The 15426-nt window shown below is 69.6% G+C and overlaps 1 protein-coding gene across 1 annotated transcript in view; it reads left to right on the forward strand.

Moving 5' to 3' along the window:
- Positions 1-15426, forward strand: part of RYR1 (ryanodine receptor 1) — a 102078-nt gene that overhangs the window by 41978 nt on the left and 44674 nt on the right. Inside the window, exons 36-49 of the mRNA XM_030544475.1 lie at positions 431-1223; positions 2406-2606; positions 4883-4994; positions 6009-6155; positions 7544-7817; positions 8930-9044; positions 10514-10646; positions 10919-11013; positions 11332-11467; positions 12206-12392; positions 13072-13183; positions 13263-13383; positions 14263-14432; positions 14752-14972. Coding sequence (XP_030400335.1) covers positions 431-1223; positions 2406-2606; positions 4883-4994; positions 6009-6155; positions 7544-7817; positions 8930-9044; positions 10514-10646; positions 10919-11013; positions 11332-11467; positions 12206-12392; positions 13072-13183; positions 13263-13383; positions 14263-14432; positions 14752-14972 — 2817 coding nt within the window. The remainder of the gene's footprint in view (positions 1-430; positions 1224-2405; positions 2607-4882; positions 4995-6008; positions 6156-7543; positions 7818-8929; positions 9045-10513; positions 10647-10918; positions 11014-11331; positions 11468-12205; positions 12393-13071; positions 13184-13262; positions 13384-14262; positions 14433-14751; positions 14973-15426) is intronic.

Here is a 15426-nt window from a genome sequence, read left to right on the forward strand (position 1 = left end):
AATGGCCCTGCTTTCCTTGCCCAAGCCCCACTCCAGGGACCGTTCTGTCCCCTGCACCTGGGCTGCCTGCCAGAAGTGTGCTGCGTGGCTGACAAACAGCTGCCGTGCCCCAGCTCAAAGGTGGATGCATCTCAGTGGTGGAGGAAGTGATAAACTGAAGCGCAGAGCGGCGGGAAATTACTTTCTCCAAGGACGATTCATTTTCACTGTCAGACCCTGGATTAGAACCCAGGAGTCCTGGCTCCCCCGACCCTGCTCTAACTACCAGACCCCCCTCCCCTCCCAGAGCTGGGATAGAACCTAGGAGTCCCAGCTCTCAGACCCCCCCGCTCTAACCACTAGACCCTACTCCCCTTCCAGAGCTGGGATAGAACCCAGGAGTCCCGGCTCTCAGCCCCCTGCTCTAACTAGTGGGCCCCATTCCCGGCAGGTGCATCGACATCCTGGAGCTGTCGGAGCATCTGGCCCTGCTGACGTTCCAGCATCACTCGCTGCAGCTGTACTGCGCCGTGTGCGCCCTGGGCAACAACCGGGTGGCCCACGCCCTGTGCAGCCACGTGGACGAGTCCCAGCTGCTGTACGCCATCGAGAGCCCCCACCTGCCCGGCCCGCTGCGCAGCGGCTACTACGACCTGCTTATGAGCATGCACCTGGAGTCTGCCAAGCGGGCCCGGCTCACCATGAACAGCGAGTTCATCGTGCCCATGACGGACGCCACCAAGAGCATCCGGCTCTTCCCCGAGGGCAGCCGGAAGCCTGGCCTGCCCGGCGTGGGCACCAGCACCTGCCTGCGTCCGCCCCTGCACTTCGCCCCGCCCTGCTTCGTCAGCACCAGCCCCGAGCGGTACCAGCTGAGCCCCGAGCTGCCACTGGAGGCGCTGAAGCTGAAGGCACTGGCCATGCTGACGGAGGCGGTGCAGGACGGCGGGCAGCACAGCCGGGACCCGGTGGGGGGCAGCGTGCAGTTCCACTTCGTGCCCATCCTCAAGCTGGTCTCCACCCTGCTGATCATGGGCGTCTTCGGGGACGAGGACGTGCGGCACATCCTGCGCATGATCGAGCCGGCCGTCTTCGGGGAGCCCGCCGAGGAGGAGCGGGGCGAGGCGGAGAAGCCGGAGGAGGAGGAGGGGGAGAAGGCCGGGGCGAAGGCTGGCGAGGAGGAGGCCGAGGGGCTGGAGGAGGGGCTGCTGCAGATGAAGCTGCCCGAGTCGGTGAAGCTGCAGGTGAGAGACCCGCGGAGATCCTGCCCACGTCCTTCTCACAGTGCGGAGTGGGGGGTCCCTGCCCCCGTCCCCCATCTCCTCGTGGTGCGCAGCGAGTGAACCCTGATCCTGCCCCCGTCCTTCTCACAGTGCGGAGTGGGGCATCCCTACCCACATCCGCCATCTCCTCGTGGTGCAGAGCAGGGGGACCCTGATCCTGCCCCCGTCCTTCTCACAGTGCGGAGTGGGGGGTCCCTACCCACATCCGCCATCTCCTCATGGTGCAGAGCAGGGGGACCCTGATCCTGCCCCCGTCCTTCTCACAGTGCGGAGTGGGGCATCCCTACCCACATCCGCCATCTCCTCGTGGTGCAGAGCAGGGGGACCCTGATCCTGCCCCCGTCCTTCTCACAGTGCGGAGTGGGGGGTCCCTACCCACATCCGCCATCTCCTCGTGGTGCAGAGCAGGGGGACCCTGATCCTGCCCCCGTCCTTCTCACAGTGCGGAGTGGGGCATCCCTACCCACATCCGCCATCTCCTCGTGGTGCAGAGCAGGGGGACCCTGATCCTGCCCCCGTCCTTCTCACAGTGCGGAGTGGGGGGTCCCTACCCACATCCGCCATCTCCTCGTGGTGCAGAGCAGGGGGACCCTGATCCTGCCCCCGTCCTTCTCACAGTGCGGAGTGGGGCATCCCTACCCACATCCGCCATCTCCTCGTGGTGCAGAGCAGGGGGACCCTGATCCTGCCCCCGTCCTTCTCACAGTGCGGAGTGGGGCATCCCTACCCACATCCGCCATCTCCTCGTGGTGCAGAGCAGGGGGACCCTGATCCTGTCCCTCTTCTTCTCACCGCACAGAGTGGGGGGTCCCTGTCCCTCATCTCCCCATAGCACAGAGTGGGGGGATGCTGCCTCCGTCCCCCGTCTCCTCATGGTGCAGAGTGGGGAAACCCTGATCCTGCCCCTATTCTTCTCACGGCACAGAGCGGAGGGTCCCTGCCCCCGTCTCCCCATAGCACGCAGTGGGGGGTCCCTGCACCTCTCCTCCCATAGAGCAGAGTGGGGGGGGGTCCCCTGCCCCAGTCTCACCAAGACACGGAGTGGGGGATCCCCATCTCTCCACAGCATAGATGGCCGGTCCTTCCCTGCCATATCCCCGCCCCCCACCTTCCCCTGGCGCTGACAGCCCATCCTCCCCCCAGATGTGCAACCTGCTGCAGTACTTCTGTGACCGGGAGCTGCAGCACCGGGTGGAGGCGATCATCGCCTTCTCGGAGCGCTACGTGGACCGGCTCCAGAGCAACCAGCGCCAGCGCTATGGGCTCCTCATGCAGGCTGTCACCATGTCGGCCGCCGAGACCGCCCGGCGCACCCGCGAATTCCGCTCGCCCCCGCAGGAGCAGGTACGGCGCTCGGCCCCGGCACACCGCCTGGCACTGCCCCGGGCCCGGCACACTGCCTGGTACCGCCCCGGGCCCTGGCACACCGCCTGGCACTGCCCCGGGCCCGGCACACTGACCAGCTCCCCGCCCGGCCCTGGCACACCGCCTGGCACTGCCCCGGGCCCGGCACACCGCCTGGCACCGCCCCGGGCCTGGCACACTGACCAGCTCCCCGCCCGGCCCTGGCACACCGCCTGGCACTGCCCCGGCCCCGGCACACTGACCAGCTCCCCGCCTGGCCCTGGCACACCGCCTGGCACTGCCCCGGGCCCGGCACACTGCCTGGTACCGCCCCGGGCCCTGGCACACTGCCTGGCACCGCCCCTGCCCTGGCACACCGCCTGGCACTGCCCCGGGCCCGGCACACTGACCAGCTCCCCGCCCGGCCCTGGCACACCGCCTGGCACTGCCCCGGGCCCGGCACACCGCCTGGCACTGCCCCGGCACACTGACCGGCATCCAGCCTGGCCCCAGCACACCGCCTGGCACTGCCCCGGCCCCGGCACACTGACCAGCTCCCCGTCCGGCCCCGGCACACCGCCTGGCACTGCCCCGGCCCCGGCACACTGACCAGCTCCCTGCCCGGCCCTGGCACACCGCCTGGCACTGCCCCGTGCCCGGCACACTGACCAGCTCCCCGCCCGGCCCTGGCACACCGCCTGGCACTGCCCCGGGCCCGGCACACTGACCAGCTCCCCGCCTGGCACGGCCCCGGGCCCGGCACACTGACCAGCTCCCCGCCCGGCCCTGGCACACCGCCTGGCACTGCCCCGGGCCCGGCACACTGACCAGCTCCCCGCCCGGCCCCGGCACACCGCCTGGCTCGCCCTGGCCCTGGCACACCGCCTGGCACTGCCCCGGGCCCGGCACACTGACCGGCTCCCTGCCTGGCCCTGGCACACTGCCTGGCACTGCCCCGGGCCCGGCACACTGACCGGCTCCCCGCCTGGCCCTGGCACACCGCCTGGCACTGCCCCGGGCCCGGCACACTGACCGGCTCCCCGCCTGGCCCTGGCACACCGCCTGGCACTGCCCCGGGCCCGGCACACTGACCAGCTCCCCGCCCGGCCCTGGCACACCGCCTGGCACTGCCCCGGCCCCGGCACACTGACCGGCACTGCCCCTGGCCCGGCACACTGACCAGCTCCCCGCCAGGCACTGGCACATCGCCTGGCACTGCCCCGGCACACTGACCCTCACCCCGCGGCCCCGGCACATTGCCTGGCACTGCCCCGGCCCCGGCACACTGACCGGCACCCCGCGGCCCCGGCACCCTGCCTGGCACCGCCTGGCCCGGCACACCAACCGGCACACTGCCTGGCACCGCCTGGCCCCGGCACACCGACTGGCACACTGCCTGGCACCGCCTGGCCCCAGCACACTGCCCGGCCCATCACACGTCCTGGCACACTGCCTGGCCCTGGGATACTGCCTGGCACCGCCTGGCCCCAGCACACTGCCCAGCCCAGCACACTGCCTGGCACCGCCTGGTCCTGGCACACTGCCTGGCCCTGGGACACTGCCTGGCACCACCCAGCCCCGACACACTGCCTGGCCATACACTGTCTGGCACCACCCGGCCCCAGCACACCGACCGGCACCCTGCCCAGCCCTGGCACACTGTCTGGCACCGCCTGGCCCTGGCACACCAACCGGCACACTGCCTGGCACTGCCTGGCCCCGGCACCCCGCCCAGCCCTGGCACACTGCCTGGCACCGCCCAGCCCCCAGCACACTGCCCGGCCCCGGCACACCTCCTGGCACCGACCGGCACCCTGCCCAGCCCTGGCACACTGTCTGGCACCGCCTGGCCCTGGCACACCGACCGGCCCCGGCACACCGACCGGCACCCTGCCCAGCCCTGGCACACTGTCTGGCACTGTCCGGCCCTGGCACACTGACCGACACACTGCCTGGCACCGCCTGGCCCCAGCACACCGCCCGGCCCCGGCGCACTGCCTGGCACCACCCGGCCACGGCACACTGACCGGCACCCACCCAGCCCTGGCACACTGCCTGGCACCGCCCAGCCCTGGCACACCACCCAGCTGCTGGCCAGCCCCAGGATATCCGTGGGGCAGGGACATGGGGGAAGAGTTGGGAGGGGAGCAGGGACTGGACCAGCTATGGGGCAAAGGGACCAGGAGCTGGAACAGCAGCAGGTCCAGTCCTGGCCCCTTCCTGCTCATCCTCCCCTTCCCCCCATGCTCCCTGCCCCTCACCGTCTCACCCCCCAGATCAACATGCTGCTGCATTTCAAGCATGGGGCAGATGAGGAGGAGTGCCCGGTGCCCGAGGACATCCGTGACGAGCTGCTGGATTTCCACACCGACCTGCTGAGCCACTGCGGTGAGGGGCCCCACACCCCATCCTGCAGGTGTCCCCCCATCCCCAGTGCCCAGGGCCCCGTCCCGCCGGGTGTCCCCCCACCCCCAAGGCCCTGTCCTGCTGGGTGTCCCCCCACCCCTAGTGCCCAGGGACCCATCCCTCGGGGTGTCCCCTCCACCCCCAGTGCTGAGGTACCTGTCCCGCCGGGTGTTCCCTGTCACGGAGTCCCCGGGCGATGCTCTGGAACTGCTCCCCACAAGCCAGGCAGGACTTTGGGGAGCCTCCTCTCCCTTGGAGCAGACTTGTTCAGGGCAAGAAGCTCCCACGGCTTCACCTCCTGGGTCTCTCCTTGGAGCATTCAGCATCCTCTGCCCCTCCGTGCGCTTCCCACAGTGAGCCTGCCCCGGCGGGGTCCTGGGGGGGCCACCGGGTCCTGCCCCCCCACTTTGCAGTCAGACGTGACTCTCAGCCAGCCAGTAACACAGAGGTTTATTTGATGACAGGAACAGGGTCTAAAACAGAGCTTGTAGGTACAGAGAACGGGACCCCTCAGCTGGGTCCATCCCAGGGGGCAGCGAGCCGGATACCCACGTCCGCCCTCACTTCCCATCCCAGCCAGCCCCAAACTGAAACCCCCTCCAGCACCTCCTCTCTGGGCTTTGTCCCTCTCCGGGCCAGGAGGTCACCTGATTCCTTTGTTCTCCGACACCTTCAGCTATCTCCTTGCAGGGGGGAAGGGCCTGGCCATTAGTTGCCAGGAGACAGATTGTCGGCCATTTATGTGCACTGACCCTTTGCTTTGCCACAATTACACCCCCTTATTCCACCACCTAGAGACTTAAGAAATGCATAGGGGAAACTGAGGCACCCCCACAGTATTAAAAAACCCCATTAAGAACAGTCCCACTTAGTCACACACACCCCCACCCCCAGTGCCCAGGGCCCCATCCCACCGTGTGTCCCCAGTGCCCTGCACCCCGTCCTGCCAGGTGTCCCTCCCCACCCCCAGGGCTCATTCGTGCTGTGCCCCCCCAGGCATTGAGGCCGAAGGGGGGGAGGAGGAGGAGGAGGAGGACACGTCCCTGCAGCACCGGCTCAGGACCCTGGTGGAGAAGGTGCTGAGCTTCCGGAAGAAGAAGGAGCAAGAGGAGGAGCTGCCCCCTGAGGAGGAGCCAGCGCCCAGTGAGCCGGGCGGGAGCTGGGGGGGCTGGCTGGGGAGGGGAGATGGGGGCCTGGCTGGGGAGCGAGCCTGAGTGCTGGCTGGGGGGCAGTGGCCGGGGGACTGGCTGGGGAGGGGAGCTGGGGGCCTGGCTGGGATGAGGAGCTGGGGGGCTGGCGAGGGGAAAGCCAGGGGGTGGTACCTATGGCATCCCCTCTGTGGCTAGGGGGCTGGCTGGGGAGGGGAGCTGGGGGCCTGGCTGGAGTGGGGAACCGGGGGGCTGGCTGCGGGAAAGTTGGGGGGCTGGTACCTATGGCAACCCTTCTGAGAGTGGGGTGGTGCCAGGTATGCCCTGCCTCCCGTGCAGGGGTGTCACGCTGGGGGGAAGGGACCCCAGTGACCTCCAAGCCTCTTGTTGTAGGCCCCCCCATTGCAGAGGGCCCCTGAGCTCTGGGTCCTATAATGCCCCAGTCTTGGTGTGCAGGCCCCATGGTGCTGCCGCTGCTCCTGGCACCACCCCATGTGCCCCAGCTATCTGGCACTTCCCCCTGCCCCCCCAATGGCCTGGCACTGCCCTGTGCCCCCCAATGGCCTGGTGTTGACTCCCACCCCCCAGCGGACTGGAACTGCCCTCCCCGTGGCCTGGCGCTGACCCCTGCTCCCCCATGGCTTGGCGCTGACCCCGCCCCCCCGTGGCCTGGCCCGGCACTGCCCCCTGCCCCCCCCATGGCTTGGTGCTGACCCCGCCCCCCTGTGGCCTGGCACTGCCCCCCCGTGGCCTGGTGCTGACCCCCATGGCCTGGCACTGCCCCCTGCCCCCCACATGGCCTGGCACTGCCCCCCACTCCCCAGCGGCCTGGCACTGCCCCCCCCGTGGCCTGGCTCTGACCCCGCCCCCCCCCAGCAGCCTGGCACTGCCCCCTCGTGGCCTGGCACTGGCCCCCATGGCCTGGCACTGCCCCCTGCTGCCCCATGGCTTGGTGCTGACCCCGCCCCCCCGTGGCCTGGCCCTGGCCTGGCACTGCCCCCTGCCCCCCACATGGCCTGGCGCTGCCCCCCACCCCCCAGCGGCCTGGCACTGCCCCCCCCATGGCCTGGCACTGACCCCCATGGCCTAGCGCTGACCCCCATGGCCTGGCACTGCCCCCTGCTCCCCCATGGCTTGGTGCTGACCCCGCCCCCCCCGTGGCCTGACCTCCCCCTGGCCTGGCACTGCCCCCTGCCCCCCACATGGCCTGGCGCTGCCCCCCACCCCCCAGCGGCCTGGCACTGCCCCCCCGTGGCCTGGCCCTGACCTCCCCCTGGCCTGGCATTGCCCCCTGCCCCCCACATGGCCTGGCGCTGCCCCCCACCCCCCAGCGGCCTGGCACTGACCCCCCGTGGCCTGGCGCTGACCCCCGCCCCCCCCCAGGCACGCTGCAGGAGCTGATCTCCCACACCATGGTGCACTGGGCACAGGAGTCCTTCATCCAGAGCCCGGCGCTGGTGCGCGTCATGTTCAGCCTGCTGCACCGGCAGTACGACGCCATCGGGGAGCTGCTGCGGGCCCTGCCCCGGGCCTACACCATCAACGCCGTCTCCGTGGGCGACGCCATCAGCCTGCTCGAGAGCCTGGGCCAGATCCGCTCGCTGCTCATCGTGCAGATGGGCCCGGAGGAGGAGACCCTCATGATCCAGAGCATCGGGTATCCCCCTCGCCGCCTGCCCCCCACCAGCCATGGGGTCCCCCTCGCCGCCTGCCTGCCCCCGGGCTGGGGTCCCCTCGCCGCCTGCCCCCCACCAGCCATGGGGTCCCCCTCTCTGCCTGCCCCCCCCAGCCTGGGGTCCCCTCGCCGCCTGCCCCCTGGCCCTGGGGTCCCCCTCGCCACCTGCCCCCCACCAGCCATGGGGTCCCCCTCTCCGCCTGCCCCCCCAGCCTGGGGTCCCCTCGCCGCCTGCCCCCTGGCCCTGGGGTCCCCCTCGACGCCTGCCCCCCGCCAGCCATGGGGTCCCCCTCGCTGCCTGCCTGCCGCTGGGCCGGGGTCCCCTCGCCGCCTGCCCCCCACCAGCCATGGGGTCCCCCTCTCCGCCTGCCCCCCCAGCCTGGGGTCCCCTCGCCGCCTGCCCCCTGGCCCTGGGGTCCCCCTCGCCACCTGCCCCCCACCAGCCATGGGGTCCTCCTCGCCGCCTGCCTGCCCCTGGGCCGGGGTCCCCTCGCTGCCTGCCCCCTGGCCCTGGGGTCCCCCTCGCCGCCTGCCCCCCACCAGCCATGGGGTCCCCCTCGCCGCCTGCCTGCCCCTGGGCCGGGGTCCCCTCGCCGCCTGCCCCCCCCAGCCTGGGGTCCCCTCGCTGCCTGCTCCACCCCCAGTGCCTGGGGTCCCCCTTGCCGCCTGCCCCCCACCAGCCATGGGGTCCCCCTCGCCGCCTGCCTGCTGCTGGGCCGGGGTCCCCTCGGCGCCTGCCCCCTGGCCCGGGGGCCCCCCTCGCCACCTGCCCCCCCGGGGCTTGGGGTCCCCTCGCCGCCTGCCTGCCCCTGGAGTCCCCTCGCTGTCCACACCCCCCACCCCTGATCCACAACCTCCTGCTCACCCAGCGCTGGGCTCCCCACCCCCATCTCTGCCATAGGGCCTGCCCCACACTTCCCAGCTCCTGATCATGAGAGGCCAGTGGGGGGCAGGGCGAGGCGTGTGCCAGGACACCCCTCCCACACACACACCCCCTTCACCAGTGACTCAACCCCCAGCAGGGTAAGAGCCCGTGGCTAAAGCTGCCCCCTCCGCAGGGTCCATATCCCCCCCGTCCCCTTCTCCCTCCACAGAAACATCATGAACAACAAAGTCTTCTACCAGCACCCCAACCTGATGCGCGCGCTGGGCATGCACGAGACAGTCATGGAGGTCATGGTCAACGTGCTGGGCGGGGGCGAGTCCAAGGTGAGCTCGACTTCACCCCAGGTCCTAGCGGGACCCCCTGGGTAACCCAGGCCAGAGACCTGCCCCCAAACAGTTCCTAGAGCAGATCCTTTCAGAGAACAGCCAGCCCTGGCATTGGGGTCCCCCTGCTCTGCCGGAGCCCCATGCCCTGCATCCCTTGGCCCTGGGGTCCTCTCACCACTGGCATCCCCTGGTCCTGGGGTCCCCCTGCTCTGCCGGAGCCCCATGCCGTGCATCCCCTGGCCTTGGGGTCCTCTCACCACCGGCATCCCCTGGTCCTGGGGTCCCCCTGCTCTGCCGGAGCCCCATGCCGTGCATCCCCTGGCCCTGGGGTCCTCTCACCACTGGCATCCCCTGGTCCTGGGGTCCCCCTGCTCTGCCAGAGCCCCATGCCGTGCATCCCCTGGCCCTGGGGTCCTCTCACCACTGGCATCCCCTGGTTCTGGGGTCCCCCTGCTCTTCTGGAGGCACATGCCCTGCATCCCCTGGTTCTGGGGTCCCCCTGCTCTTCAGGAGCCCCATGCCCTGCATCCCCTGGCCCTGGGGTCCTCTCACCACTGGCATCCCCTGGCCCTGGGGTCTCCCTACTTCACTGCCAGCACCCCTCCCCTCAGCCTTGGGGTCCCCCTGCCTTGCTGCCAGCACTACCACCCCTGATCCATAGCCCCCTGCTTTCCCAGTCCTGGGCTCCCCACCCCCAGCTCTGCCATAGGGCCTGCCCCACACCTCCCTGCTCCCTCTGAGCAGTGTCCGATCGTGGGGGAAAGGGAAGTGTGTGTTGGGGTTGGATGTCCAGAACCCCCCTTGAATACCTAGGCTGTATGAGCCGAGCATTGCAAAGAACTGAGACGGGTGCAGAAAACCCCCGGCCTTAAAGAAATGCAACGAATGGGAATTATTTGACACTGACCGCACATGATACACCAAGTTGTATTCAGTAACCAAAGACACCTGCCTCTGGGGCGGGGCGAAGAGGCTGTTTATACAGGGCCCCCTCACTTGGTGCTGAGATGCAGCTGCCTCTGGGGCGAGGCACAGGGGCTGTTTATACAGGGCCCCCTCACTTGGTGCTGAGATGCAGCTGCCTCTGGGGCGAGGCACAGGGGCTGTTTATACAGGGCCCCCTCACTTGGTGCTGAGATGCAGCCGCCTCTGGGGCAGCGCAAAGGGGAGGAGGCTCAGAGGGAGGAAGCTCTTGTGCCCCCATTCTGGGGGGTGGCAGGGTGGCCTGGAGATGGGGCTGCTGCTGCAGGGCCAGAGGGGGCAGGGAGGAGAGAGACCCCTCCCCTCCCCCGGCTGTGAGAGCTGCAGAGGAGGAGACTCCGGCCCTGGCAGCGGGTGGAAATAGGGGGAGGGTGGGAGAAGGGCCTGTTGCCCCAGAGCAGATGGGGGAGTGGGGAGTTGGCTGAGCAGGGATGGGGGGGTGGGGATTTACTGGCCTCTCCAATGCCCTGTTTCCCCCCCCCCAGGAGATTCGCTTTCCTAAGATGGTCACCAACTGCTGCCGCTTCCTCTGCTACTTCTGCCGTATCAGCCGCCAGAACCAGCGCTCCATGTTCGACCACCTCAGCTACCTGCTGGAGAACAGCGGCATTGGGCTGGGTGAGCGCCCCACAGCCGCTGGCAGTACGGGGCTCAGGACACACAGCTGGTGGGGTGCGATCTCATCCAGCAGGGGGCAGCAGGGACACACACACCCGGAGCGGGACTCAGCCCCTCCAGCAGGGGGCAGCGTGACATGCGCACACACACACACACGTGTGCAAACACCAGGCAGCTCCTCGCACGCTGCCCTGCTCACGCCCAGCCCCCTTCCTGAGCCCCCAGGTGCTAACCCCTCTGCCCTCCCCCGGGCGGCCCCTCTTCTCCCCTAGGCATGCGGGGATCCACTCCCCTGGATGTGGCTGCTGCCTCCGTCATCGACAACAACGAGCTGGCGCTGGCGCTGCAGGAGCAGGACCTGGAGAAGGTGGGGGGCGGGGCAGGGGGCCTGTGGTGATGGGGGCTGAGAGGTTTGCAGGGTAGGGGACAGAGCGCAACTGACCAGGGAGGGAGGGTGAAACTGAGCGGGCTGGTGGGGGTGAGGGGGATGCGTGTGTGGGGGAGGTTTGTGGGGGGTGGGGGAAGGGGACATGTTTGGGGCCAGATCCCAGCTGTTGTAAATGGGCATCGTTTCACCGAGCACCGTCAGCCCGCTGGCCCTTTCCCTGCGACTCCCGCTGCTTGGCTGCTTTGGGAGGACAAGTACCCCCCCCCAACACGGTCTGCGTGTTCTCTCCCCCTCCAGGTGGTGATGTACCTGGCAAGCTGCGGCCTGCAGAGCTGCCCCATGCTGCTGGCCAAGGGCTACCCTGACATCGGCTGGAACCCCTGCGGGGGGGAGCGCTACCTGGACTTCCTGCGCTTCGCTGTCTTCGTCAATGGTGAGCGACGGGGCACGGCAGGGATGGGGGCCGTCCCTGTATGCAGAGCCCCCCGGCTCGGTGCAGGGCAGGTCCTGGTGCAAAGACACCCCCCCCCCGGCTCAGTGCAGGGCGGGTTGTGGTGCAAAGACCCCCCCCGGCTCGGTGCAGTGTGGGTCGTGGTGCAAAGACCCCCCCGGCTCGGTGCAGGGCAGGTTGTGGTGCAAAGACCCCCCCCGGCTCGGTGCAGTGTGGGTCGTGGTGCAAAGACCCCCCCGGCTCAGTGCAGGGCGGGTCGTGGTGCAAAGACCCCCCCCCGGCTCGGTGCAGTGTGGGTCGTGGTGCAAAGACCCCCCCGGCTCAGTGCAGGGCGGGTTGTGGTGCAAAGACACCCCCCCCCGGCTCAGTGCAGGGCAGGTCGTGGTGCAAAGACCCCCCCGGCTCGGTGCAGGGCGGGTTGTGGTGCAAAGACACCCCCCCCCCGGCTTGGGGCAGGGCGGATCGTGGGGCAAAGGCCCCACACACACACACACCCCGGCTCGGCGCAGGGCGGGAACACGTCTCTTGCTAGGTGAGCCTGGCTTGGATTGAAGAGCCCTGGGAGGTGCCAGCCCTCCCGTCCCCTGTTACCTCTTCCCCTCCCTTGGCACCAAGAGGTCCCAGCCGGGTCTCCCCCCCGGGTCAGGGCTCCCCCTTCCTGCACCCAGCAGGGAGGCAGGGCGCTCTGGGTCTGAGCGCGGTGCCCTCCCGCCCCTGCAGGTGAGAGCGTGGAGGAAAACGCCAACGTGGTGGTGCGGCTGCTGATCCGCCGGCCCGAGTGCTTCGGGCCCGCCCTGCGCGGCGAGGGCGGCAGCGGGCTGCTGGCCGCCATTGAAGAGGCCATCAAGATCTCGGAGGACCCGGCCCGGGACGGGCCCACCGTGAAGAAGGACCGTCGGCGGGAGCTGTGCGTGCGGGCGTGAATTTGCACGGGCGGTGTCAAGTGTGTGCGTGCGTGCGAACAAGGGCCGTGCCGTGGGCACAGAGCTCTGTGCTGTGCTGCGAGGGTGCATAGACCGTGGTGGACGCCGTGTGTTCTGGGTGTGAAGCTGTGTGTGTGTTTGCACGGTTGGTGCGCAGTACACGTTTGTGGGCATGCAGGTGTGTAGCTATGAGCACATAGGCAGTGTGTGTGTGTGCCGTGGTGTGTACCTCACACTCCGCATGTGCAGAGGGTGTCTATGTGTGCCCTCCCCGTGTCCCCCACCAGCTACACACATCAGGGCGAACGCTGCCTTGCAGAGCGCCACTCTACGGGGGCTGCACTGCGTGTCGTCCCGCTCCGCCCCCCATGGTGAGATCCACCCATCCCTTCAACGGTCACACCGCCAGCCCTGCACGCTCCCCTCTTCCTGTGCCCCCCTCAGTCTTACCCTCCTCTCCCCGGACCCCCCACGCACCAACCCACGTGGGTGTCCTCCAGCATTCGCATCTTCTCTGCCCGTCCCCCAACCCTGGCCTCCGCCCACGCCAGCACTCCAGGCCCCCATGTGCCCAGCCCAGCAACGCGCTGTCCCTCCTTGGTGGGGGCTGGTGTGGGGCAGGATCCCCGCTACCCCCTACTCATGCTTTCTCTGCCCCGGCAGGTTTGGGGGGGAGGAGACGCACGAGGAGAACCGGGTGCACCTGGGCAACGCCATCATGTCCTTCTACGCGGCGCTGATCGACCTGCTGGGGCGCTGTGCCCCCGAGATGCATGTAAGCACCTGGGTGGAGGCGGGGGAGGGCTGGGGGGGCGGGGTCCCAGATGGATGACACCTGCGCTCTCTGCCCACAGCTGATTCAGGCTGGGAAAGGCGAGGCGCTGCGGATCCGGGCCATCCTGCGCTCCCTGGTGCCCCTGGACGACCTCGTCGGCATCATCAGCCTCCCGCTGCAGATTCCTGCCTTTGGCAAGGGTACGGGCCTGGTGCCTTTCCCCTCTGGGGGGCGGCGCCCAGCCCTGGGCGGGGGGCTGGCTGGTTCAGGGGGACCTGGGACCTTTCCCCTCTGGGGGGCGGTGCCCATCAGCCCTGGGTGGGGGTCAGGCTGGTTCGGGGGGACCCGGGGCCTTTCCCCTCTGGGGGGTGGTGCCCATCAACCCTGGGCGGGGGCCTGGCTGGTTCGGGGGGACCTGGGGCCTTTCCCCTCTGGGGGGCGGTGCCCATCAGCCTTGGGCGAGGGGCTGGCTTGTTTGGGGGGACTCGGGGTCTTTCTGGGGTACAGCTCCCATTGGCCCCGGGTGGGGACTGGCTGGCTGGTTTGGGGGACCCGGGGTCTTTCCCCTCTGGGGGGCGGCGCCCATCAGCCCTGGGCAGGGGTCTGGCTGGTTCGGGGGGACCTGGTGCCTCTCCCCTCTGGGGGCTGGCTCTAGGCGGGAACTGGCTGGTTCAGGGGACCAGGGGCCTTTCCCCTCTGGGAGGCGGCAGCCATCGATTTGGGGTTGGGGGCTGGCTGGTCTAGGTGACCAGGGGTCTTTCCCCTCTGGGAGGCGGCAGCCATCGACCTGGGGTGGGGGGCTGGCTGGCTTAGGGGGGCGGGGAATGGCCCTTGGGGAGCACTGACTCTGGTCTGGCCCCGGGGCATGGTTGGGACTGGCTGGCTCAGGGGGCAGGAATGGGGAACAGGGCACAGGGTGGGCAGGCCCAGGACCAGCTGGCTGGGGGTGAGGGGCTGATATTCGGGGTCTCCGCCAAGAGACCAAGGAGGCTGAGCCTCTTTCTTCCCAAGGGGGACCCTTGAGACTCCCGTGTTTGGGGGGCCGGGAGGGGCAGGGCTGAGCCGGTGTCTCCCCCCAGATGGGAACGTGGTGGAGCCCCGGATGTCAGCCAGCTTCGTGCCAGATCACAAGGCCCCCATAGTGCTGTTCCTGGACCGCGTCTACGGCATCGAGAGCCAGGACTTCCTGCTGCACGTGCTGGAGGTCGGCTTCCTGCCCGACATGCGGGCTGCCGCCTCGCTCGACACCGTGAGTGGGGCAGGGCTGTGGGGCAGCCGGCTGGGATCCCCCCAACGGCCTGGGGGCAGGGCCATGGGGCAGCCGACCAGGATCCCCCCACCACTGCCTGGGGGCAGGGCTGTGGGGTAGTTGGCCGGGATCCCCCCACACAGCCTGGGGTTGGGGCCGTGGGGCAGCCAGCTGGGATCCTCACCACCACCACCACCTGGGGGCAGGACCGTGAGGCAGCCGGCTGGGATCCCGCCACCACCACCTGGGTTTGGGGCCGTGGGGCAGCCGGCTGGGATCCTCCCCAAGCCCCTTCTCCGCTGTAACCTGCCTCCCCCAGGCGGCGTTCAGCACCACAGAGATGGCGCTGGCCCTGAACCGGTACCTGTGCTGCGCCGTGCTGCCCCTCGTCACCAAGTGCGCGCCCCTCTTCGCGGGCACCGAGCACCGCGCCATCATGGTGGACTCCATGCTGCACACCATCTACCGGCTCTCCCGCGGGCGCTCCCTCACCAAGGCCCAGCGCGACGTCATCGAGGAGTGTCTCATGGCCCTGTGCCGGTACGGCCCGGCGAGCCATGGAGCTGGGGCCCCCTCGGGACACGGGGTCTGACCCCACAGAGCATCCTCAGGACACGGGGCCAGGCCCCTGGGGCCCCCTCAGGACATGGGGCCTGACCCCACAGAGCATCCTCAGGACACGGGGCCTGGCCCCTGGGGTCCCCCTCGGGACACGGGGTCTGACCCCACAGAGCATCCTCAGGACACGGGGCCTGGCCCCTGGGGTCCCCCTCGGGACACGGGGTCTGACCCCACAGAGCATCCTCAGGACACGAGGCCTGGCCCCAGAGGCCCCCCTCAGGACACAGGGCCTGGCCCCTTAGGCCCCCATCAGGATGCCCCTGTCCTGATTTTGCTGGACCCAGCTGGGGCCGTGGGACACGAGGCCTTCCCTTGCTAGGGGCCACTGGCTCTGAGTGGAACCAGCTGGGTCTGTGGCCCTGCGGCCCCGGCT

Source organism: Gopherus evgoodei, unplaced genomic scaffold (assembly GCF_007399415.2).
Source record: "Gopherus evgoodei ecotype Sinaloan lineage unplaced genomic scaffold, rGopEvg1_v1.p scaffold_34_arrow_ctg1, whole genome shotgun sequence".
NCBI lineage: Eukaryota > Metazoa > Chordata > Testudines > Testudinidae > Gopherus > Gopherus evgoodei.